Source organism: Crocodylus porosus, unplaced genomic scaffold, assembly GCF_001723895.1.
Source record: "Crocodylus porosus isolate Cpor-Errol unplaced genomic scaffold, CroPor_comp1, whole genome shotgun sequence".
Classification (NCBI taxonomy): Eukaryota; Metazoa; Chordata; order Crocodylia; family Crocodylidae; genus Crocodylus; species Crocodylus porosus.
This window is the reverse complement of record NW_017728948.1, coordinates 63,705,994-63,725,939: the sequence shown is the minus strand read 5'-3', so window position 1 is coordinate 63,725,939 and position 19,946 is coordinate 63,705,994. Positions and strand designations below refer to the sequence as shown.

The following is a 19,946-nucleotide window of genomic DNA, read 5'->3' as shown; positions in this document are numbered from 1 at the left end:
CCATTAGGACCAAATGAAATAAAGAAGTAACCCAAAATCCACATTTTCCATGCTTAAATAGTGGTGTTTCATTTTCATCATGGAAAAATATGGATTTTGGATTACATTTTAATCCAAAAATTGGGGATTTTTTAAATTTAATCAGAGAAAGCAGGATCGTTGCTAACAAGCAAGTGAACAGACATTCTCTTCTGATTCCAGAAATGCAGCCACATGGTTGCAGCAGCTCAGGCCAGAAGCAGGGTGCTAGAGCAGACCTCTCTGCTTGGCTGCAGCAGACAGGTTGGGCCAAGGCTAACCTGACATCATGCAAAGTTGGAAAGGGAGTTGTGGAGAAGGTGCGCTTTGCTATTCTGGGGGATTGTGAGTTAACTTGAATCTAGAGGGTATCTGGAACAGAAGTTTAATAAACTGATTTAACCTAAATCAGTTAAGTCTGATACTATAGTTTCATAGGGACCTGAGCAGATCATCTAGTCTGACCCCCTGCCATGGCAGGAAAGATTACTGGGGTCAAACGACCCCAGCAAGGTGTTCCCCAGGGGAGGAGCCAGAACCACTTCTCTTGGAAGTTGGTTCCAGACCCTAGCCGCCCTGACTGTGAAGTAGCGGCTCCTGATATCTAGCCTAAATCTACTCTCTGCCAGCTTGTGACCGTTATTCCTGGTCACTCCTGCGGTGCTCAGGGGAACAGGGACTTCCCCAGTACCTGCTGATCCCCCCTGACTAGTTTGTAACAGGCCACTAGATCCCCCCTCAGCCTTCTCTTGTGGAGGCTGAACAGGTTCAGGTCCCTGAGCCTCTCCTCATAGGACCTGCCCTGCTGCCCCCTCATCATGCAAGTGGCCCTCCTCTGACCCTCTCCATGTTGTCCACATCCCTCTTGAAGTGTGGCGCCCAGAACTGGATGCAGTACTCCAACTGTAGCCTCACCAGTGCTGCAAAGAGGGGGAGCATCACCTCCTTGGACCTGCTTAAGATGCATCTGTGGATGCATGACAAGGTACGGTTGGCCTTCCTGACTGCATCCCCACACTGCCGGCCCATGTTCATCTTGGAATAATGAACATAATTCATTATGTTGGAAAATAACATAATTCTAATTGTAATTCAAGTATTACACATCTAATTCTGAGAGAGACAGGGAGAGAAAAAAAAAAGAGTGCTAATTTGCCCAAGCTCTCTTCTTTGCAACTCATTAATACTCAGAGTTTTCTTTTATTGTGGACTTCTGGAGCAGTCAGCCTGCTGCAGCGTGACTATGAGGGTCTTTGCCACATAGGTGGATTAGAAGTTCATCAATTTCAGGGGAAGGGAAACCTCCCCTTGCCCTTCCCCTGAAAGATGAGTATGGGGGGGGTTGCTCCCCATACAAACTGGGCTGGATTCAGCTCTTAAGTAGCAAGTTTACAAGTTATACACATGCACAAATTCCTGGTTCCATAAACCAGTAAAAACTGAGAGTTTGAGCTCAATTGTAAACATAAGCCACAGCCATTTCAGTCGTAGTGACTTCAGTTGAGTTATTCCAGATTCACACCAGTGTAAATTAAATTAGAATGCAGACTCACTCTTTTTGGTAATGGAATTTTGAATGATGAGCCTGAGCTTTGCAAAACATGCATTTTATTGTTCAAGCTTGAACGGAAACTATATAGCATAAAGTAATTCCAAATGCATTAACATTGCTCATGAATAAACGTGAGCAATAATGAATTCAGAACAATAAACAACAATGCATTAACATTGCTCATGTACTAATAGGATCTGTAAGTGTTCATTAAAAAATGCTCATGCATCTGCATCCACCACAACATACAGTTAGATCTTATAACCTGCTTAGGCCTGAGACTACGAAAGGTTTGGGACGAATATTATGCTTGTGCTCAAAGTATCCCATATCCTGTAAAGAAAAAAGGATCAAAATAAATTTCCTTCAGGTTATGAATATTTATTTGCTGGATAAATTAGTTAACAGTAAGTTTACAAATTGTTATGAATCAATTGCATTTATGTTATAAAGTAGTATATTAAAAACACGCTTTCTGTTATAGTGAGAAACACAGATGAGTAGAGGGCAGTGTCACAGGGAAAGATGATGTGTAATATTGCAGTCAAACCCAGAGACTGGAAACTTCTAACCTATCTTTAGTATTGCTACTATGTAGTTGAATACTCAGTCCTGAATGTCAGAAAGTAAGAAATTGCTTCATTTATCAACATTTCTGAAGAATGATAGAACTTTTGAGTGTCAGGAAGAAAAATAAAACAGCAAGAGCTGGACTTTTGATTTGAAAACAAAGCAGATTGTGATATAGCCACCAGAGAACAGATAATATGAGGAATTACCAGTACTTACTTTTGAGTTGAGTTAGGAATTAAACCTCTCAGTTGTCCTTGAAGTGCATCTTGTATATTGCCAGATGAATACAGCCCAATTGGAGAATTATAGGAGGAACTCACTACCTGTCTTTTGTCATCAATATTTGCTGCTGCAACAAAAGGCTGGGCCCTTCTGTTATAAGCTGTACCAATAGGCTTGAATTCCTGTACATAATAGGCAGACAAAATACACAAAGCTACAATGCACACTGAAGCAAATAACAAGCAAAACCGACAACACTGCTATAATTAAGCTCTGCATCTTTCTCCTTTGGGACTGCTTGACTCAGTAAACACAGAGGTTAGGCAGGCATTGTATGCTTTTCCATGAAAATCCCATGACTTGAGAAAGCCATGTGAATTCAGATACTATTGGTCTGCCACATGCCAAACCAAATTAGTGGTGTGTATGCAATATATGTGCAAAACGTCAGTAACTTCTGAAATGGTATAAAGGTAAAAATATTTTGGGTATATTCAGCTTAATTGCTTCACTTAATTGTTAGTTGGTCCCTGTCTTCTTTTGTGTGTCTTATTAACACAGCAGTAGGAGAGAGAAACACAATTTAAAAAATGGCAAAATAGGACTGTGAACTCAAAAAGCCTAGAGAGGAAATGATAGAGAAGTCTTAGCTTAAAACTGACTAAAATCAATTTAGCTAAATTGATGTTAAATAGAGAATGTCCTTCTGAAGTGATTTTGTATTTCAAAACTAATATGTAAGTCAAGAATTGGTGCGAATTATGTGGCAGAATTGAAATATTTTAGCATCATAGTAAAAAAATTAGATGGGCTAGTTAGGAACTGGGGTTTTTTTAGAATACTGTTTGTTGGTTTTATTTCTGAAATAATGACGATTTTTATTGTACCAGATCATTCTCTCCTGCAGCCCACAGGTATCCTTCCTGATATTCTCAGTTAAGGCCAGAGGGAAGGATAAAATCTGTAGGACCTGTTTCTAAACCTAAAGATTTATGGAAAATCTGTGGAGTACTGCTGCAGGCCTGTGCAATTGCATTGTCTTGGGAGAGCCTCTCAGACTCTAGGTCCTTTGACTACCCAGGGAGATGGATAGGTTCTGTAGGAAAGCAATGAGGTTTTCTGCTGCATTTTCTTTAGCTAATTCCTGGTGAACCATATAGGTTAGAGTCCCCCTGCCTGCAGGGAATTAGGACAAGATGGATTTCCTGTTGGGGGCATGACAAAACAGAAAAACTTAGGCCATTACTACCTTATTTTGAAAACAAATGACTTACTCCACAGAGCAGATAACTCTCTCAAAGCAAGGATATTTTGTCTTTTGCTTCTTAGGAGAAGCAGTAAGACCTCTAAGAAGGTAACAAGGATAAAATCCTCAAAACAAGTAAAACCGTTTCCACCTGTGAAGTCCTTGCAGGTTCGATCCTGGTTGAACTACATGATCCCTTGAGGTCCCTTCCAGCCTTACTTCTGCATGATTTCTATGATAATATATCACTCTCAGGTACATGGCTTAGCGGGAATCTAAATTCTAATATTGCTAAATCAGATTATTCTTCTTTTTAAGTTGTAGAGGCCTACAGTTTAAGAGCCAAAGATCCTAATTTTATTCCTAGTTTCTTCTTGTACAGGTACTAAACTTAACGTGCTATAATTATGGCACATTACTGAATGTGTAGACACACTCTCTGTCACGTAAATTTAGTTTACTATGAGCAAACAAAAATAACCTTGAAAACTGTCATTTCATCCAGTTTTTAATTTTGGTTGATAAATGAACATTGAACAGGATGTGACATCATAACGGCATGTTCACAGTATAACAATTATCCCATGTATTTGCCATGCTATAATTAGACTGAATTCTCTTTGAAAATCACTAACTACAGAAAATATCAATGACAAAACATACAGCAGCAAAATAGTCCAGCTCTTGTGTTTATTAGAATCAAATAAAAGTGTGAAGGGTGCTTCATTATTCCAGAAGTTGAACATGAGCCAAAGGCAGTTCATATTCCAAACAGAAATAAGGAGAAATTATACTATTTGATTTATTTTCATTGATTTGCTAACAGGTGACCTCTTCAGCATAGCGCTAAGTCACTTCCAAGGCTATCTCATTGTCAGAAACAGAGTGAATGTGTCCCATCCAAGCAGTTTTTAAACCTCTGTGAAGAACCCCACGCTCATAACACAATGTTGGGAAATGATGGAAATTCATATTAGAGCCAGGGTTGTGAGGGAGATGGGACTGGGAATTACATTTTAGCAAAATTATCATGCTTCAAAATTTAATTGTAATTAGTAATATATTGTGATCCCATATTTTATAATACTAATTATTAAATTTATTTTCTGGCATTATTTAGATTACTAACCTTAGTTGTATATATTCTAATTAAATCTGTAGGGAAGGTATAATATTCTCTTCACTCCAAAGAGCAAGTCACACTGAACATCATATTTCAAATGACAGAAAATCCAAAGATTAAAGCAAAAGTATATATTTTAAAGAACTCATGATGAGGGATACAAATATAAATTTTATTGAGGTGAATAAGGAAAAAAAAAGGTTCCCCCGGCTGTTTTACATTGGTAGTATAACAAAAAGGTGCAAACCAAAGGAGGTGTTTATAAAATAATATAACATGCATTTGCCGTTTACATAGATCTATTATCTCATTTTGTTTAAATTAGTTGACATCTTTTTTTGATATAAGATCACGTGTGGCTGTGTTCCTAATCTTGCATATAGGCTATTATTTCCCAATATTGATTCATTATACCATATGCTACTTCAATGAAATGAAAGTAGCTAGCTTGTTGATGTCAGAATCTACTGAGATGGCTCTAAGACAATATTTCCTGTTGGAACAAATTTAGCAGTGTTGCTGCCCTAGGTTCCATCGCTGAATTTCTTCTTGATTATGTCTTTGTGTCTCAGGAGGGGAGGGGGAGGGAAGGGATGTGTGCTATTCACTGCTGCTACCGCTTTCTTATGATAAAAGTTCCAAGTTCAAGTTCCATACCAGGAATTAGATGATGATGATGATTATTATTATTATTATTATTTTCAAATACATATGGCCTTCACTGAGATGGCAGTGCATCTGCTGACTTTTAAATCAAACTCTTTGTTAGCATGCTGGTGTAGGAAACTACTTCTACCTTTATTTATAATTGTCATAAACAGAAACCATGTGATTCTTTAAGTCTTTTTTACTGTTATAGCTAGATTTTTGCTAGGTAGATATCTTCATTCATATTATTATTTACATTATTTTTTTCTGTAACATTCTTGTTTTTTCCCTAATGTTTCCAATATTAATTGTAGCAACACTGAACTTTATCAGTTTTCCTTCTGGGAATAAAAAAAGCTATGGTTGGATTTTGAAAGGGGTCCTGTGTTTACCATATCTGTGATCTGGAATAATTCCAATTATGACTCATGGGGAGGAAATGCTTTTAATAGACTGTTATGATTTCCCCTGTTTGCAGAACAGCTAGTGAATTATAAGCTTATTGATGTAGGAAAATTTGTGTAAAAGAAATGATAATGCTTTGGGATTTTTCCATTCATTTTGGCTCGAGGACTTTTATTTAATTCAGTTATTGCACCTGTCTTTCTCACTGTTGTCAGCAACTTTTAACTTTTGTGAATTAAAACTTAAAAAGGTTGTCAGTAGGCAGCCCCTCAGCTTTTGTGCCATCTGGGTTGTACATGAAGTGATTTATAGGCCAGGGCAAAGGGAAGCAGAGCACGGACAGCTTCTATAACCTGTGTCCTGGGGAAGCTGTCCCTTTTAAAGTGCTGTGAGTACCACCCATATGGGCAGCATATCCACCATTTAAAGCCTGCTGGCTATGAACCAGTGCCAGGAATAACTTCCCCGGTCCCAGTGCTTTGCCATCTCCTGGCAATCTTCCATGGCTGCAGGGCCACCCAACTCCAGGTGGCCTTGCAGCTATGGCACAGCTGCCACCTGCCCTTCCTGTATCTCTTGGAAAATATGGAGTCATGTAGAAAAGAGGACAATTTTCCTGCCGCTGCAAGGGTACCTAGGCATGGTCATAAGCTCTAGAAGCCTTGCAGCTGCAGGAGAATTGTTATCCCGGTGGAATAGTAAGAGGGCAATGGGTAAGGACTCTTCTCTTGTAGCAGAAACCACCCCCTGGCTCTGAGAAGGTTCCTGCCAGAAGGTCCTTCTGCCCATCCTGCCATCAGCTGATTGATGGGACAGGGGTGGGGGAGAGGAATTCTCCTGGGGCTGGAACTCTCCTGGGCTCTGGGAGGGCTCCAGTCCTGCACCTGCCGCCCACTGCACTCCTCTGGTTCCTGGAGGCATGTATTAGGTGGGGACTCTTCTCTTCGGAGGAACCCTCCTGGAGTTCTGGGAGGGTTCCTGTTCCAGAAGAATATCTCCACTTTTGCCAGTCAGCTGATTGGTGAGATAGGGTCCTCACAGGGCTCCCTGACAGCCCACCCAGGGGAGAACTGTCAGGGAGTCAGTGGTCTTCATCTCTCCCTCTCCTCTGGAGAAGGATAGAGGGAGAGCAGAGGACTCTGGGACACTGGATGTCTCTCTCTCCTGAGAGAAGTGTACAGACATTCAAACTGGATTAGGAGGAAAAAGATCTTCCTCATATGTAACCAATCTAACTTGCAGAAGAGCCATTTTTCTCCTGCAAGAAAGTTCTTGGACACCTACATGATCTTTTTGTGCCAGGAGAAGGCTTTTCTCCCAGCACAAATGGAATATCTATATATGGCCCAAGCGGCTACTTGTTGACCAAGCTATGTGGAAACTTTCCCCATAAACATACAGGCTTTAGAGACAAGGTTTTTCATGAGAAATAATGCAAACTGATTTAATTTTGTCTTGCTCATGGAATTTTGTCTTGCTCATGGACAGGGATCAGGACTTTGCTTCTTTCAGCCACAGAGAAAATGAACTATTGCCTAGCTGAATATGTAAAATTTCCAGAAATTCAGAATTCCTGTGACTTTATATAGTGTTGCAGTTATTACTGAATTGAAGAGAACCAAGATTAACATTAACTGAATATTAAGTTATTCAACTGATTATCACACCAAAAAGTCTGCTGTGCTGTTTCAATAGAATAACCCTTTTGAAGACATTCCTAATATGATGGATGAAATCTGAGAAAGAGACACAGTAATTTTAATGGTATTCATATTAGAGGGCATATTTTCTACCTCTAAATGATGTACAGTGAAGATTTGGGAGTATTTGGGACGTCTTGGGCACAAAAGATTTAAGTTTAATTTTAGCCATGAATGTAAAAATTTTAAAATGCTATTAATTTAAAATTATATCCCAATACGGTTAATATTTTATGTTTTATATATATCGGTTAATTAGGCAGTTAGTAAAGGAAGTGCTTTATAGAGAATTAAAAAGACCATGGATGAAACAGTATAGCTGTTCTAAAGTAGGTTGGTAGCTTATAACAGTTCATACCTGTGGTTCAGCTTCCAAGTTTATTTTGAAGGGATGTTGTTTGCCATCTTCTGAAACTTGTGGAGACCACAATTTAGTTTCTGCCCTATAAAAAAACAAAAAAAATCTCTCATTATCATAGTTCTTCAACATTCAAAATATAAGTCTGAAACTCTGCATGGTTTAAGTTCTAAAATCCTTTTGAATGTTGCAATATATGATATTTTAATGGATACAGGGTAACTTATGTTGGTTTTGCATACTTATTATTCAGAAAGCTTACGTAACCTATATGTGCTAGTAAATGAAGTTATCTTATTCTAGAGATTATAGCTGACTTTAAAATTGCCCCTTCCAGACTTTAGTGGGGCAAGGAACAGGGTTTTTGTGGGATGTATTCTTCCATATTATCTTTCACCTGAGGCTCTCAAAACACCTTATAAACATAACACAAATAAGCCTAAAATCATTAATTTGTTGTCGTTATCATCAAATCCACTTTACAGTTTGGAAAATATAGAAAGATTTACAGCTACTTTTTAAATTCAGAAAAGTGAAATTTATTGATTCTGTTGCAAACTTAATCTGGATGTGTGGTTTTCTTAATTGTTTCAATGGACTGGGTAACTATATAAGTAGTAAGTTGCATAATAGTGGTAATTATGTGAAAAAAATTGGAATGCATATGCACATATTTTTACATTCTTAAGCACGTTATTGAAAGATAATACATCAGGTTAGCAACAGAGCCTGGAATAAATCAAAAAATGTCCGACTCCTAATCTTGTGCTATAGTCATTAGACAATTCTACCAAAAATACCTTTTCTAACTTGAAAGTCTAGTAATATGCCTAGTTGTAAAAGGGTAGTCTGATTACAACAGTTAGGACCTCAGCCCTCTTTGATTAGTAGAAGTATCTGGGAAGAGGACCAGGTGTTTTCTATCAAGGGCTGAGAGAACTTGGCTGAAATAGAGAGAGAGGAGTGGGAAGTGAAAAATTTCTGATTCCTTTCAGCTTGTGTTGGGGAAAGTCTGTAGAGCTTCGATTTAGCCTATTTTTGAAAGTCATTTCTTTGAATTAATAAACCATATGTAGAGGGACTAACGGGGTGGGGGGCGAGGAACTTTGTTGTGATGTGGAGTCTTTCTGAGCAGGGGAGCACGTCAGCAGTGCCACATGTGATGGAAAATCTGGGGTGATGATTGGTGCCTGGAAATGCAACAAAGCAGTTGTAGAAAAAAACCTGAAACACACCTGAGAGCTGGTGGGTGTTTTTTGCTGGATTCCCCCCCACCATCTTCAAAGTAAAGAAGCAAAGGATGGAGGATGTTGTCTGTTTACTGGCAAAGAAGCAGAAGCAGCAGCTCTTTAAGGTATTCCTGCTGCACAGGAGGAGGTACAATTTGCTGGTCTAGAGCAGTGGTAGGGGGCTCAGTACCAGCAACTGCACTAGTTCTGCAGTGCCTGGACAAGCAGCCTCTAGGGAGTCTCCCTGCATCTGAAGAGCATACTTTAGGTAAGTCTGGCTTTTTTGGCTGATGACACTTAACCTGAGGTTCTTCTTTATACCTTTGAGTGAATGCCAGTTTTTTTTTTTTTGCAGGATAGGAGTCAATTCAGGTGCTCAGGATGCCCCTGTTACTGGTGGCAGAGACCTGGGCAGTGTACTAAATGTTATGTCAAACAGTCGCTTATTTTAGATGGTTAAGTCCATGGATATTGTTACAAGCTTCAAAGTGACTTCTGGGGGAGTGGGCATATACATAGTAGCCCAGTGGCTATTAAAAACAGTCCCTTAGGATGATTGGGACCTGTAAGAAGACTAGCTCCCAGGAGGAAGAGTCAAGGGCTAGGGACAGACATCACATACAAACCAGTTTAAGTGATCAGAATCTGGTTTAAAACTGTAATAGAAAAAAAGTTCAGTGTACACAAACTAGGTCAAAATAGCTGAAACCAGTTTGAGACATTACATTCAACCAGGCTTATCAGACTCAACTGATTTGGGTCAGTTTATGTAACATCTGTTCCAGACCCCTTCCTGGTTTAACTTAAACCAGATCCCTGACAACCCCCCCCAGCATCCCCATATGCTGTCTGGGCTGGGCTCTATGCTCCAGCCAAGTAGGGCTGGTGCTGTCTCTCTGCTCCCCAGCCTAAGCAGGGATAGGTAGGGGTAGGGGTCTGGCCAGAGAGGGGTCTAATTCCCTGCCCCCCATCCCGCTGGCAAGGACCCAAGATGGGTCTGCTGGGCACTCCCCCCTTGCTACTGCAATAGTGGGCTGGTGGGGGGGGGCAGGAAGGGGGTACTTCTCTCCTTATTCTGCTGCTTGTCCTGGGCATAAAGTAAGTGGCAGTGCCCAGGGGGCAGAGGGGGAAATAACTTCCTAACTCTGACAGGGGCTGCTGCCCTATCAAGGGCCTTCCCCTCCCCACCACAGCTGCAGTGGCCAAACACCAGCTGGCAGGGCCTCTTAGATGGGGGGCAGGGAGTGGGGGTATTCCTTTCTCCCTCTGGTGTCTGGCAGAGGAGGTAGGAGTGGGCTTATCCCACTGCTTGCCCTGTGCATGCAGTTGGCAGAAGCTGTGGTTGTGGTGGGCAGACCCCACTTCAGTCCCCTGGGGTCAGAGGGGGGATTAACTCCCCTGCCTGCCCCCTCTGCCTCAGGCTATGGTGCCCTACTGTTGCAGCAATGAAGGGGGAGTGCTAGGCAGACCCCAGCTTAGGTCTTTGCCAGCGCGTAAACCCCATGTGCCTGTATTTCATGAATGTATGTTCACTTCCAAATTGGTTCAATCCAGGCAGGTTAGACTAACCTGCAAAGGTTGAATCAATTCAGACTAGCTTTTTGAATATCTGTCCCTAGCCAATGGGGAAGAACTCTAGAGTTTAAGGAATGAAATGTTTCAAGCATCTGTAGTAAGGCAGAAGAGGGGTTCTTTTCTGCCCTAGGGATATGAGGAATGAGGTGCTCCTACACCTGGCAAGATGGAAACAAGGCAGATTTTTGCCAAAGTTGGCATCCTACAGATGTGGCTGGCAGAGTGCTTGAAGGAGCTGAAAGAAGCTGCAGTAACAGAACAAGAAACTTGTCTTATGCTACTAGATAAAGCTTCCTCCTGAAATTGTCCTGCAGAATTAACACATGGCTAAGGAAGATGTAAGTGGAAGTGACTGCATTAAAAGAAGAGGCAGTACTGTGGTGAAAACCTTGCCTGGCCCCAAGATGTACACTAAGGGAGAAATCTGTTAATATAGCAGGGATCCCTCTCAGGGCTTGGGGCCAGTCAGCTCTGTTTCCAATCAGATCCAGCTGGGAAAAGGGTTGGGTGTTTTCTGAGAAGAGCTGAGAGTCCAGTTAAGAGTCTGGTGCCTCTGACTAGCTCTGGAGTGTACGTATAGAGAGAGGCCTCTGGCTTACACAGGTTGGTTGTGAGAAGAAGTTTTGCTTTGGGTTGGTTTGAATCTTGTTTGAATTGGTGAGCTGTGCCTTGTAGAAGGAGCCTGAAAAAGTCTTGGTGTATGGTGTTACGGTGAAGTTGCATGTTACGCTTGGACCACACTAAGGATGCTTAAAAAATGAAAATGGGTTTGTTAAGGTCCTGGTGAAAAGGAAACGGCTGTTCATGCACATAATGAGGTACCTTTGAATTTTGAGGCAAAGCTGATGTGATGCTGCTTTAATTCTCTCCTGTGCATCATTGTGAGTCATGTTTTCTGTATTGTAGCCATCAATAGCCAGGATAACATCACCAGGACACAAATTAGCTGTTGAAGCCTTGCTTCCTGGAGTAATCTGAAAACCGGACAATTGGTTAACCACTTTTAGTTCAATTAAGGCCCCAAGCATGCTTATCAATTGGTAAAATAAGAAGTTTTAAATTTCACTCTTTGAATAAGTCTTGTATAATTTTACAAGCTTGGAAGATAAAATCTAATGCAATCTAATTTTCACACATAACTGCCTGCATAATTACAAGAATGACTGATTGAGTGTACATTTCTCTAACTATTCCCTTCTGTTTGTCAATTAAGTCGTTACCTCTTGAGGTGGGGGGAGAGAGAGAGAGAGAGAGTGCAGTTTCATTGCAATTCCTAATTTTAATTTGGATAGTTCTTTCTTTTCTCTTCTAGGCTAAATAACTGCTGTCTTGTAACTTATCACTGTTTTAAATTCCACAATTCTTGTAACAAACTGCTCTTTATTTTCCTTTTCTAGATCTTTTCAGTCTCTGTAATTTCTTGAGTCTCTTCTTGAGTTTCTTCACTCTCTTGTAACTTCCTCCTGGCACACCTCTGTAGGCATGTGGCTGCATTTCCTGAATCAAAGGTAGAAGTGTGTTCACTTCTGTTTCAGTTTAATCTGTGCAGCTTAGTCTAACTTGCAAAGACTGAAATGATTCTATCTCAGGCTTTCTGACTGTTTGTACTTAGTCCAAAGCACTAAGTACAAAGCCTGACCCTGCAATTCATATTTGAACCAAACTTGGTTGGGTACTAGTGAATGTCTTGCTGGAAGTGGACTCCTGGATGGAAACCATGTTGGACAACACTGGTCCAGCAGCACTTAGAACCATTTTTAGGCTTCTATTTCTTTTTCCATCTTTTCTGCTTCGCTTTGCTTTTCTCTTTTTCCCCACATGAAAGTTACCTTTTTTTCATTGCTTTGTGTAAAATTTTTTTAACATTTAGGACTAGGTATACAATGGAAGAATTATATTTAAGGGCACAAAAAGGGAGACTAATTATAACTGCTACTTTTTCTTATAAGACTCTACATGCACTTTGTAGATGTCAGCTTTTCTACATATAACTAACCTGCTGTCATATTTCTATATACAGGTACTCTGATTCATACCACAAGAAAACTGTTGTAGTGACACTTCAAATTCCTGAACATAAGCCATTTTATAATGCCGTTCTAATGCATATGCATTACATCCTAACAAATTGTCAAGTTCAAAACCATTGAAAAACTTTTTTAAACTATTGCCCATCGCTGGAGATGGAGCAAGCTGACCTGTTTTGCTTACTCAAAGGTCTCTTTCAGTTGCCAGGAAGAGAGCGAAACCAGGTTTTGATGGGAAGTCATTGAATGGGGGCCATGTCTGTCTGTACACGATATTCTTTCTTGCATTTCAACTAGAATCAATAGTTCCAAATATTAGAGGGATAGCTATATTATATCTTTTGCAAGCACCCCAGATCAACAAAATGGATGTAATCTTTACCCTCTCCTGCTTTCAGATGCCAAACAACAACAAACCACTAGAACAAAACCCCACCGAGCGCACAGATTTTTCTCCATTCTAACAGATTCCATAGATGCAAAGTCTCTCCCCATCATTCATATCATGATGCAGCATAACACTTTCTTTCATTGTGACACCAGTTAGGTAATTTCTCAAATATGTATTTAAATTTGAGGTAGTATTTACATATTTTGTTTGTTCTGTGTCTTGCACAAAACACCCTAACTTTGTTGTGGTTGGTTTGTGTACCCAAAACCCATGGTGTAAATTTTAATTATTAAAAATATTCTAATCTCTCACTAGCATTTTAAATTATTTATATAAAAGTACTCATTACTTTTTTACACTTTAAATGGTGCATAATAAAAATATATCTTCACCTCCTGCCATGTGACATTATTTACACTTACATTGTATATAACTTAAGTAAAAGATGAGTGTGTGTGTGTGTGTGTGTGTGTGTATATTAGACTGGTGGGACAGAAGCCTGATTATGCTAGTGTGATTAGTTGTTCTGAAGTTTTAAGAAAGGGCTAGTACAAAGATATTTCAAGTATAATGATGCTAATTAAACATAAAAGGAAAGCTTTGTACTCCTACTAGGTTAGGGTTTTAATTTCAGTGGACAGGTTTTTTTGTTTTTTTGTTGTTTTTTTGTTTGTTTGTTTGTTTGTTTGTTTGTTTGTTTGTTTGTTTTAAATCAGCTTCAATATCTATATCTTTTTTCTTTCCTTGATATGAGGAAAATGCTACCTCTTTGGATCAGCTCATTAGCTGCTGTCTCAGTCAGGGCTGTATTAAGGCATAGGCAAATTAGGCACATGCCTAGGGCTCTAAGTGAAGAAGGGGCCCAGTTGTGTTTATTTTACGTAGTAATATACAACTTCATTTTCAGCTGTGGGCCCATGAGTTTGTTTGCTTAAGGCCCGCTAAAGGGTTAATCTGGCCCTGGTCTCAGTTACTGAATATCAGGGAGCAATGAGGAGCTTCATGTCCATCTTCTGTTCCTTGGGAATGTGGAAGGTAGTGATTGGTGCTGCATTGTGTGTATGCTGATGGAGACAGACTTCCCCCCCACCAGCTCCTCAGATATTGTCTGGCCCTGTCTCTCAATTCTATTTATACAGCTGCTAGACCTGACTTGTTTTATTAGCTTTATGGAGCACAGCTCCTGAGAGAAATATGGAAAGGTACCCTTTGGGTTCTGCAGGCACAGAGATTGAGCAGAAAGGCCAAAAAATTCAGAAATGAAGTCCCCTGTTGAATACAGAGGAGAAGAGAAAACACTCAAGAGCATTGAGGGGGGGAAAAGTGAAGATAGAGGACAGCTGCCTTGGGAAGAAAGGTTAAGGCCAAAAAAAAAAAAAGGAAAAACACTACTTGTATTCTTCATAGTGTCTAGTAGTCCTACTGATTGATTAGGGCCTCACTGTACAAAGTGTTGTATTAATACAAAACAAAAAATCCCATTTCTAGAAAGATTGAAATAAAAGATGAGATGGTCAGGGGAGACAATGTAGCAATGGGAGGACAGGGCATTCTGAAAGGGAGTGGGACACACCAATTATGTAACTCTTTCTCTCTCTATGTAATCCTCCTCCATACAATTTTTCTCTCTTAGGCTTCTTGTGCTCACCTTCAGGGCCCTTCAAAGCTCAGCCTTCCCTACAGCTGCTCCTGTCTTTTATCACAATAGCAGTCTGGGCTACTTATCTATCTGCTGCTTCTGTAGCTCCCTCAAGACTTTTTTTTTTCCTTGTCACTCCTTGTGCTCTATAATTACTTCAGATATAAAATTGCTTGCTAAGGTTCTAGTTTTAAATGTATTTTCCTAGGAAAGGACAGATTAAGCAAGTCTTGTACTCCGTTAATTTCAAAATTCTCCTACAGATTTTCTGTTTTTTATACTTTGTTAGAAGGTTCCTCTCCTTTTTCAATAGGTAACATTTATTTACCCAGATGTGGTATGGCTTTCTTCAATTACTTACTTTGGGGAGAGGTTTTTTTAGTTCCTGGACTTCATTTAATTTTTCTACTGATTTTTTTCTTTTTGTAAATTTCTCTGGAATGTAGAATTTATGGCCACATTATTAGAATCCATCTCTTCTGAATGGGAGGGGTGGGGAAGTCTCCTTGCATGTTGCAGAGAGACTGGGCATAGATAAAATAAGATCAATGTATGTATTAATGGAAACTCTAGAACCCCATATTAAAACATTTAGGTCCTGAAAAATGTCAGATTTGAATATGTTATCTTGTGCTGCTTTCGATACAATATTAAAACTTATCCTTAAATATTTTAACATGTTTTTAAACTCTTGGAATATGCTATTGTTTTCTTTCCCTCAACACATGCTCTGACAAGTCCTTCTTGCATGGTTAAGACCTTACTAAAAAGCAAATTAAAACAATCCTATAGACTTCAATTGGTGGACTTTGTATTGGGAATTAAGTTGTTTACAATCAATAATTGTGATGGTTGGCTTCATTACTCCTCATTAGTTTGCTGTTGGTTTCTTTTTATGGCTTTATTTCCTCCTAGCAAACCCATTTAGTTAGCTTCTATTCTTAGTTCATCTGGATTATTGTACTGTGTGGGGGTTTTTTTTTTTTTCTTACATTTGCTTGAAATGCTCAAGAAAGTTAACTTGCTGCATTTTGGTTTGGGAAATCACAGATGGATTTTCGAGATGACATCTGTTCTCTAGACAGGTGTATGATGTTCCCCTGTAGCTTTGTGTATCTCTGCAGCACTAATGAAGGTTCTCTCTTATTGAATAAGGATTATAGCCAGCTGCAGTTACATTTGCCTAAGGATTTAACTCAAATGGCTAATTGGAAAAATGTGGTAAACTATCAATCTCTAATTACTAATTTAATGTTTAACAGCTATTATTAAGAAATAGCTTTTTTGTTGTACGGCAAGCTGAAATGTGATTGAATTGATGATAATTTATATTATGGAAATTTTAAGTGAGCAGGATAACTTACGCTCTAGGCCCTAATGCATACTACCTCCAGAGAAGATCTTCGTGCTTGCCAACTTAGTCAATCCGGTTAGTATATTTTACAGGATTTATCTAAGATAATTATAATAACATATATTTATAAATGTAACTTATAAATATATTTAATCTGATTAGAAGGAAAGGTTCATTAATATCAAATGGATATAGTAATTAAAATTCCTGAGCTTTAGCCCATTAAAAGTAAATTTATTTTTTAAATATAAATCTTGTATAAGATCAGTAGTTACTACTTGAAATGCATGATTAATAGGTACTGACATCATGCTATAAACCAGCAGGTTCTTGTCTCGTAGGCCATTCTGTAGGTATGAGTCAATAGCAAAATTATTTATTCCTTAGAGAGTTACTATAAATGTAACTTGTGCTTTGTTAGCACGACTTTTACATCTCAATTCACCTAATCTAAACAAAGGGAAAATATAAACCAGGCACTGCTAAAATATTTTTCTTTGGAGATAATGGAAACTCTTTTCTCCTGTTAAGTCCATAAAAGGCAATGAATATCCCGAAGCAACCAGTCACTTTTTTTCCTTCAATGTGTTCGGTCTCCAAAACATTTATGCTATGTAGAACAAAGTTTTGTTGTATAAGTTTGTTTTTGTCAAGCAAATTAGGAGCGTTAAATTTTAAGGGCAAAACTGAGGTCTTTGTTTTGCTAATATAAGTTGGGGAAAAACGGTTAGCTTAAATGGAGTTATTCCAGCCTTATAAAAGCATAATTTAGGGTAAATTTTACTGCCTAGAGTTTTTGTAAACTCCTGTTGGAGGCACTTTTACAGCAATACATCATTGGTGACATTTACTCTTCAAAGCTTTAATATAATACATAGATATTAGACATATTCTGAATTGCAGTGAAGTACCTTTTAAAATAGGCTAATGATTTGGAAGTGAGTAATGAGAAACATTTTCAGTATGTGCAAGTACTTTTACAAGATAAAGAATACCTATTCTTATTTTTGACATGCATCAGGAAAAGCCTTGTTCAGCAGTATACCACTATACCTAATGGGCTGGAAATACTTTTTGCTACTTCTGTAGGACTGGAAAACTGATAGTTTTTGTGTGATGCTCTCATTAAGTAACAGCCTCCTAAGCAAATACCATTTTTCAAGTTAATGTGTTAGAATCCATAAAAAGAAGAGGGTTTGGCTTCTGAATGTTCTTAAAAACAATCCCCACCTCCCCCCTGCCAAAGCAACAAAAAATAACCCAAAACAAAAGAACCATGAGAGTGTTAACTAGCCCTAAAATCCACTAGGTACAACAGTGTATTTCTTTCTTCCTTGTTCAAAGAAGAATAACTTCCTAATAAATCACTGTTCTGAACCAAGTGAAAATTTTTATACTTCAAAGTTTCTCACTCCCTCTGCGGCCAAGCAGCTGGTGTTGAATTGGTTAACTAAGCTTCTTGCATTGAAAACTCGTGTCTGAGCTGATATGAAGATAGCATACAAACTTCCAGCCAGGAGGAGCAGCTGCTAAGTTTTCTTCTCTCCCAAGAATCACATGGGCCAGTTACTGCAGTTGAGAGCTGCAGTGTGGCCAGAATCTTAAACTGGTCTCAAGCTCCCTCACATCTCGCACTGATGGGTGAAAATCCAAATGCATTAAGAAATTGCACTGCCCTCTTACCTTGCCTGTACCCCCCTGACACTGCAGCATTGGAGGTTCATTTTACAGGTGTCAGCAGGACTGTGTGTAGCCCCTTTTGCTCAAAATCCACATAAACATTTTATACAAAATGTATTCATATCACTTTTAACTAACTCCCTAAACTTGCACAGGACTAAAGACATCTTGCAGCAAGCTGTGCTTCATTTACATCTTCCCAACCCGAGGAAAACTAAAGAGCAAAAATTGAAATAAATGTTAAAATAATAAACAAACAGCAAATGGAAAAAAGGACATACCCTGGTTATGATTAAAGGCTGGTTAAAATCTATCCCGCCTGACAGTCTGAATCCCCAAGGTGCAGGTCCTGGGAGAATAACGTTCTGTGGCATTGTGAAGAAGCTTTTCTGAGAGTTGCTGTTCTCTTGCCCTTAGCTCAGTGAGAGTTACTGGAGGCTGAGCTGTAGGAGTAATGGGCCTGTCAGCAGTGTCTTTGCTGGACAGGGCTGCACACCCTTTAAACCCTTAAGAAGGTTTTTCTCCCCCCCACCAGCTTCAGGAACTCCACTTTATCCCTGCTCCTGTGTGACGTCACCCGTCCCTTGTCTTCTCCACCCCCAGGGGGAGTATTGGCTTTGGACAAATAAAGTCTGGACACTGCAGAGTTTTTCGACCAACATATCAGCTTTATTTGCTGCTTCACAGCTTAGTGCCCAGTCCAGCGTTTGGTAAGCTTCAGGTTACAGCTTCCTATTTGTCTCTTAAAGCAACCCGGCCTCAGAGTTGATGTTATAATTGCATCACTTCATTGTGCTTGCCTTAATCATACAATGCTCCTCCCCTCCTTTCCATGCCATCCTAAAAATATTTCTGGTTAACTGGTTAAGCAGTGTGTTGATATTTGAATCTCATGAATCTTTACTTTGTATTTTGGGCAAGTTTTAATATAACCACTTACCTCTCTACAGAGTCTTTTCAGCCCTACCTTTGAATATTTCAGCTTTTAAGTCTCAAACGGTGTTCAATGATAAAATGTTTCTGCTGGCTTGGAACACTTCACTAAAGTCACAGGTGCTTCTTATCCTGGGAAATATAAATAGGACTGTTGTAATAATCAACAGCCCTCAGAGGAAAGCTTGTACTCTGAAGTTATGTGGGTGTCTCCAATTTGTGCTTGGTGCTGCTGCTTACCCTGGTTGCCTCTTGATTCTCTTGTATCAGCTAAGGTTTTGATTCTAATTCTCTGCTGTATTGCTGCATGTGTTTCTTTTGCACTTAATCCCAAAGAGTGAGTGAAGGTGTTCTGGTGGTGGTGGTGGTATGGTTCTGTCATCCTAAAATAGATTTCCATTTATTTCAAATAGTTGCAAATTTGAGAGTGCTGCCATTGTTCCACGTATACATTGTATATGGTTTTTTAGGGGTGTGTGAAGTGGGCCCCATTTGATTTTTGGATTCGGCCTGAATCGGGGACAGTGATTTGATTAGTTGATTCGGATCACTGTCCCTGATTTGGCCAAATCCTGTATCTGAAGATTCAATGCTGATTCAGAGTATCAGTGATTTGGCCATAGACACAGCTTTAAATGTTTTTTCTACGTACCTCAAGGTACCAGTGAGGCTTGCAAACGCTCGATGCTGGGGCATGTGGAGTGTCCCACAGGTGCATGTGTGTTTGTGTGTGGGGGTGGGGGGGCCCTCCACATGCTTGGCAGTGGACTGGAAGTACTTCCAGGTCCTCTGGGGAGTGTGCCAGGCCCCCCACAACCCCCAACTTGGCAATTGGCTGCAGGGGGAGCCTGGGTGCCCCCCCAGACTCAGGAGGCCCCAGTCACTGGGCTGGGGGCGGGTCCCCCAGCATGATCCCCAGCAGGCCCAGAAGTGGACCAGAAGTGCTTCTGGTCCACTTCCAGGCCTGCTGGGGAGCACACTGGGGGGTCCCCTGTGCTCCTGTAGGACAATCCATGTGCCCCAGTGTAGCAAGTGGCCCATGAATTCTGCAACCTAGAGGTATGTAGAAAAAAACATTTAAAGCTGTCCGAATCATCAAATCTCTCTGAATCAATTTGGAGAGTTCAGATTCAATTCAGCAAGACTAAAGGGTCTCCTTGATGGACTGGCCCAGGCTAACATCCTAAGGGATAGCCAGCACGGGTTTGTTGCGGGTTGGTCTTGTTTGACCAATCTCATTTCCTTCTATGACCAGGTGACCTATCACCTGGAC

General features: G+C 39.9%; 1 protein-coding gene and 1 long non-coding RNA gene across 5 annotated transcripts in view; one reads left to right on the top strand and one right to left on the bottom strand.

Moving 5' to 3' along the window:
* PDLIM3 (PDZ and LIM domain 3) overlaps positions 1–18,345 on the bottom strand; it is a 42,459-nt gene extending 24,114 nt beyond the window's left edge. For 2 of the 4 annotated variants that reach the window (XR_002104249.1, XM_019552688.1), the window contains exons 1-4: positions 18,022–18,345; positions 11,472–11,623; positions 7,846–7,930; positions 1,836–1,903 (exon numbers count right to left, since the gene is read on the bottom strand). Coding sequence is in view for 3 of the 4 variants with exons in the window: in XM_019552688.1 (XP_019408233.1) it covers positions 1,836–1,903; positions 7,846–7,930; positions 11,472–11,623; positions 18,022–18,114 (398 nt within the window). In the remaining variant the exon portion in view is untranslated. Of the gene's footprint in view, positions 1–1,835; positions 1,904–2,359; positions 2,548–7,845; positions 7,931–11,471; positions 11,624–18,021 lie in introns of all 4 variants that reach the window. The other 2 variants (XM_019552690.1, XM_019552689.1) reach the window with 2 other exon arrangements.
* LOC109321962 overlaps positions 1–19,946 on the top strand; it is a 106,479-nt gene that overhangs the window by 9,315 nt on the left and 77,218 nt on the right. The window lies entirely within an intron of this gene.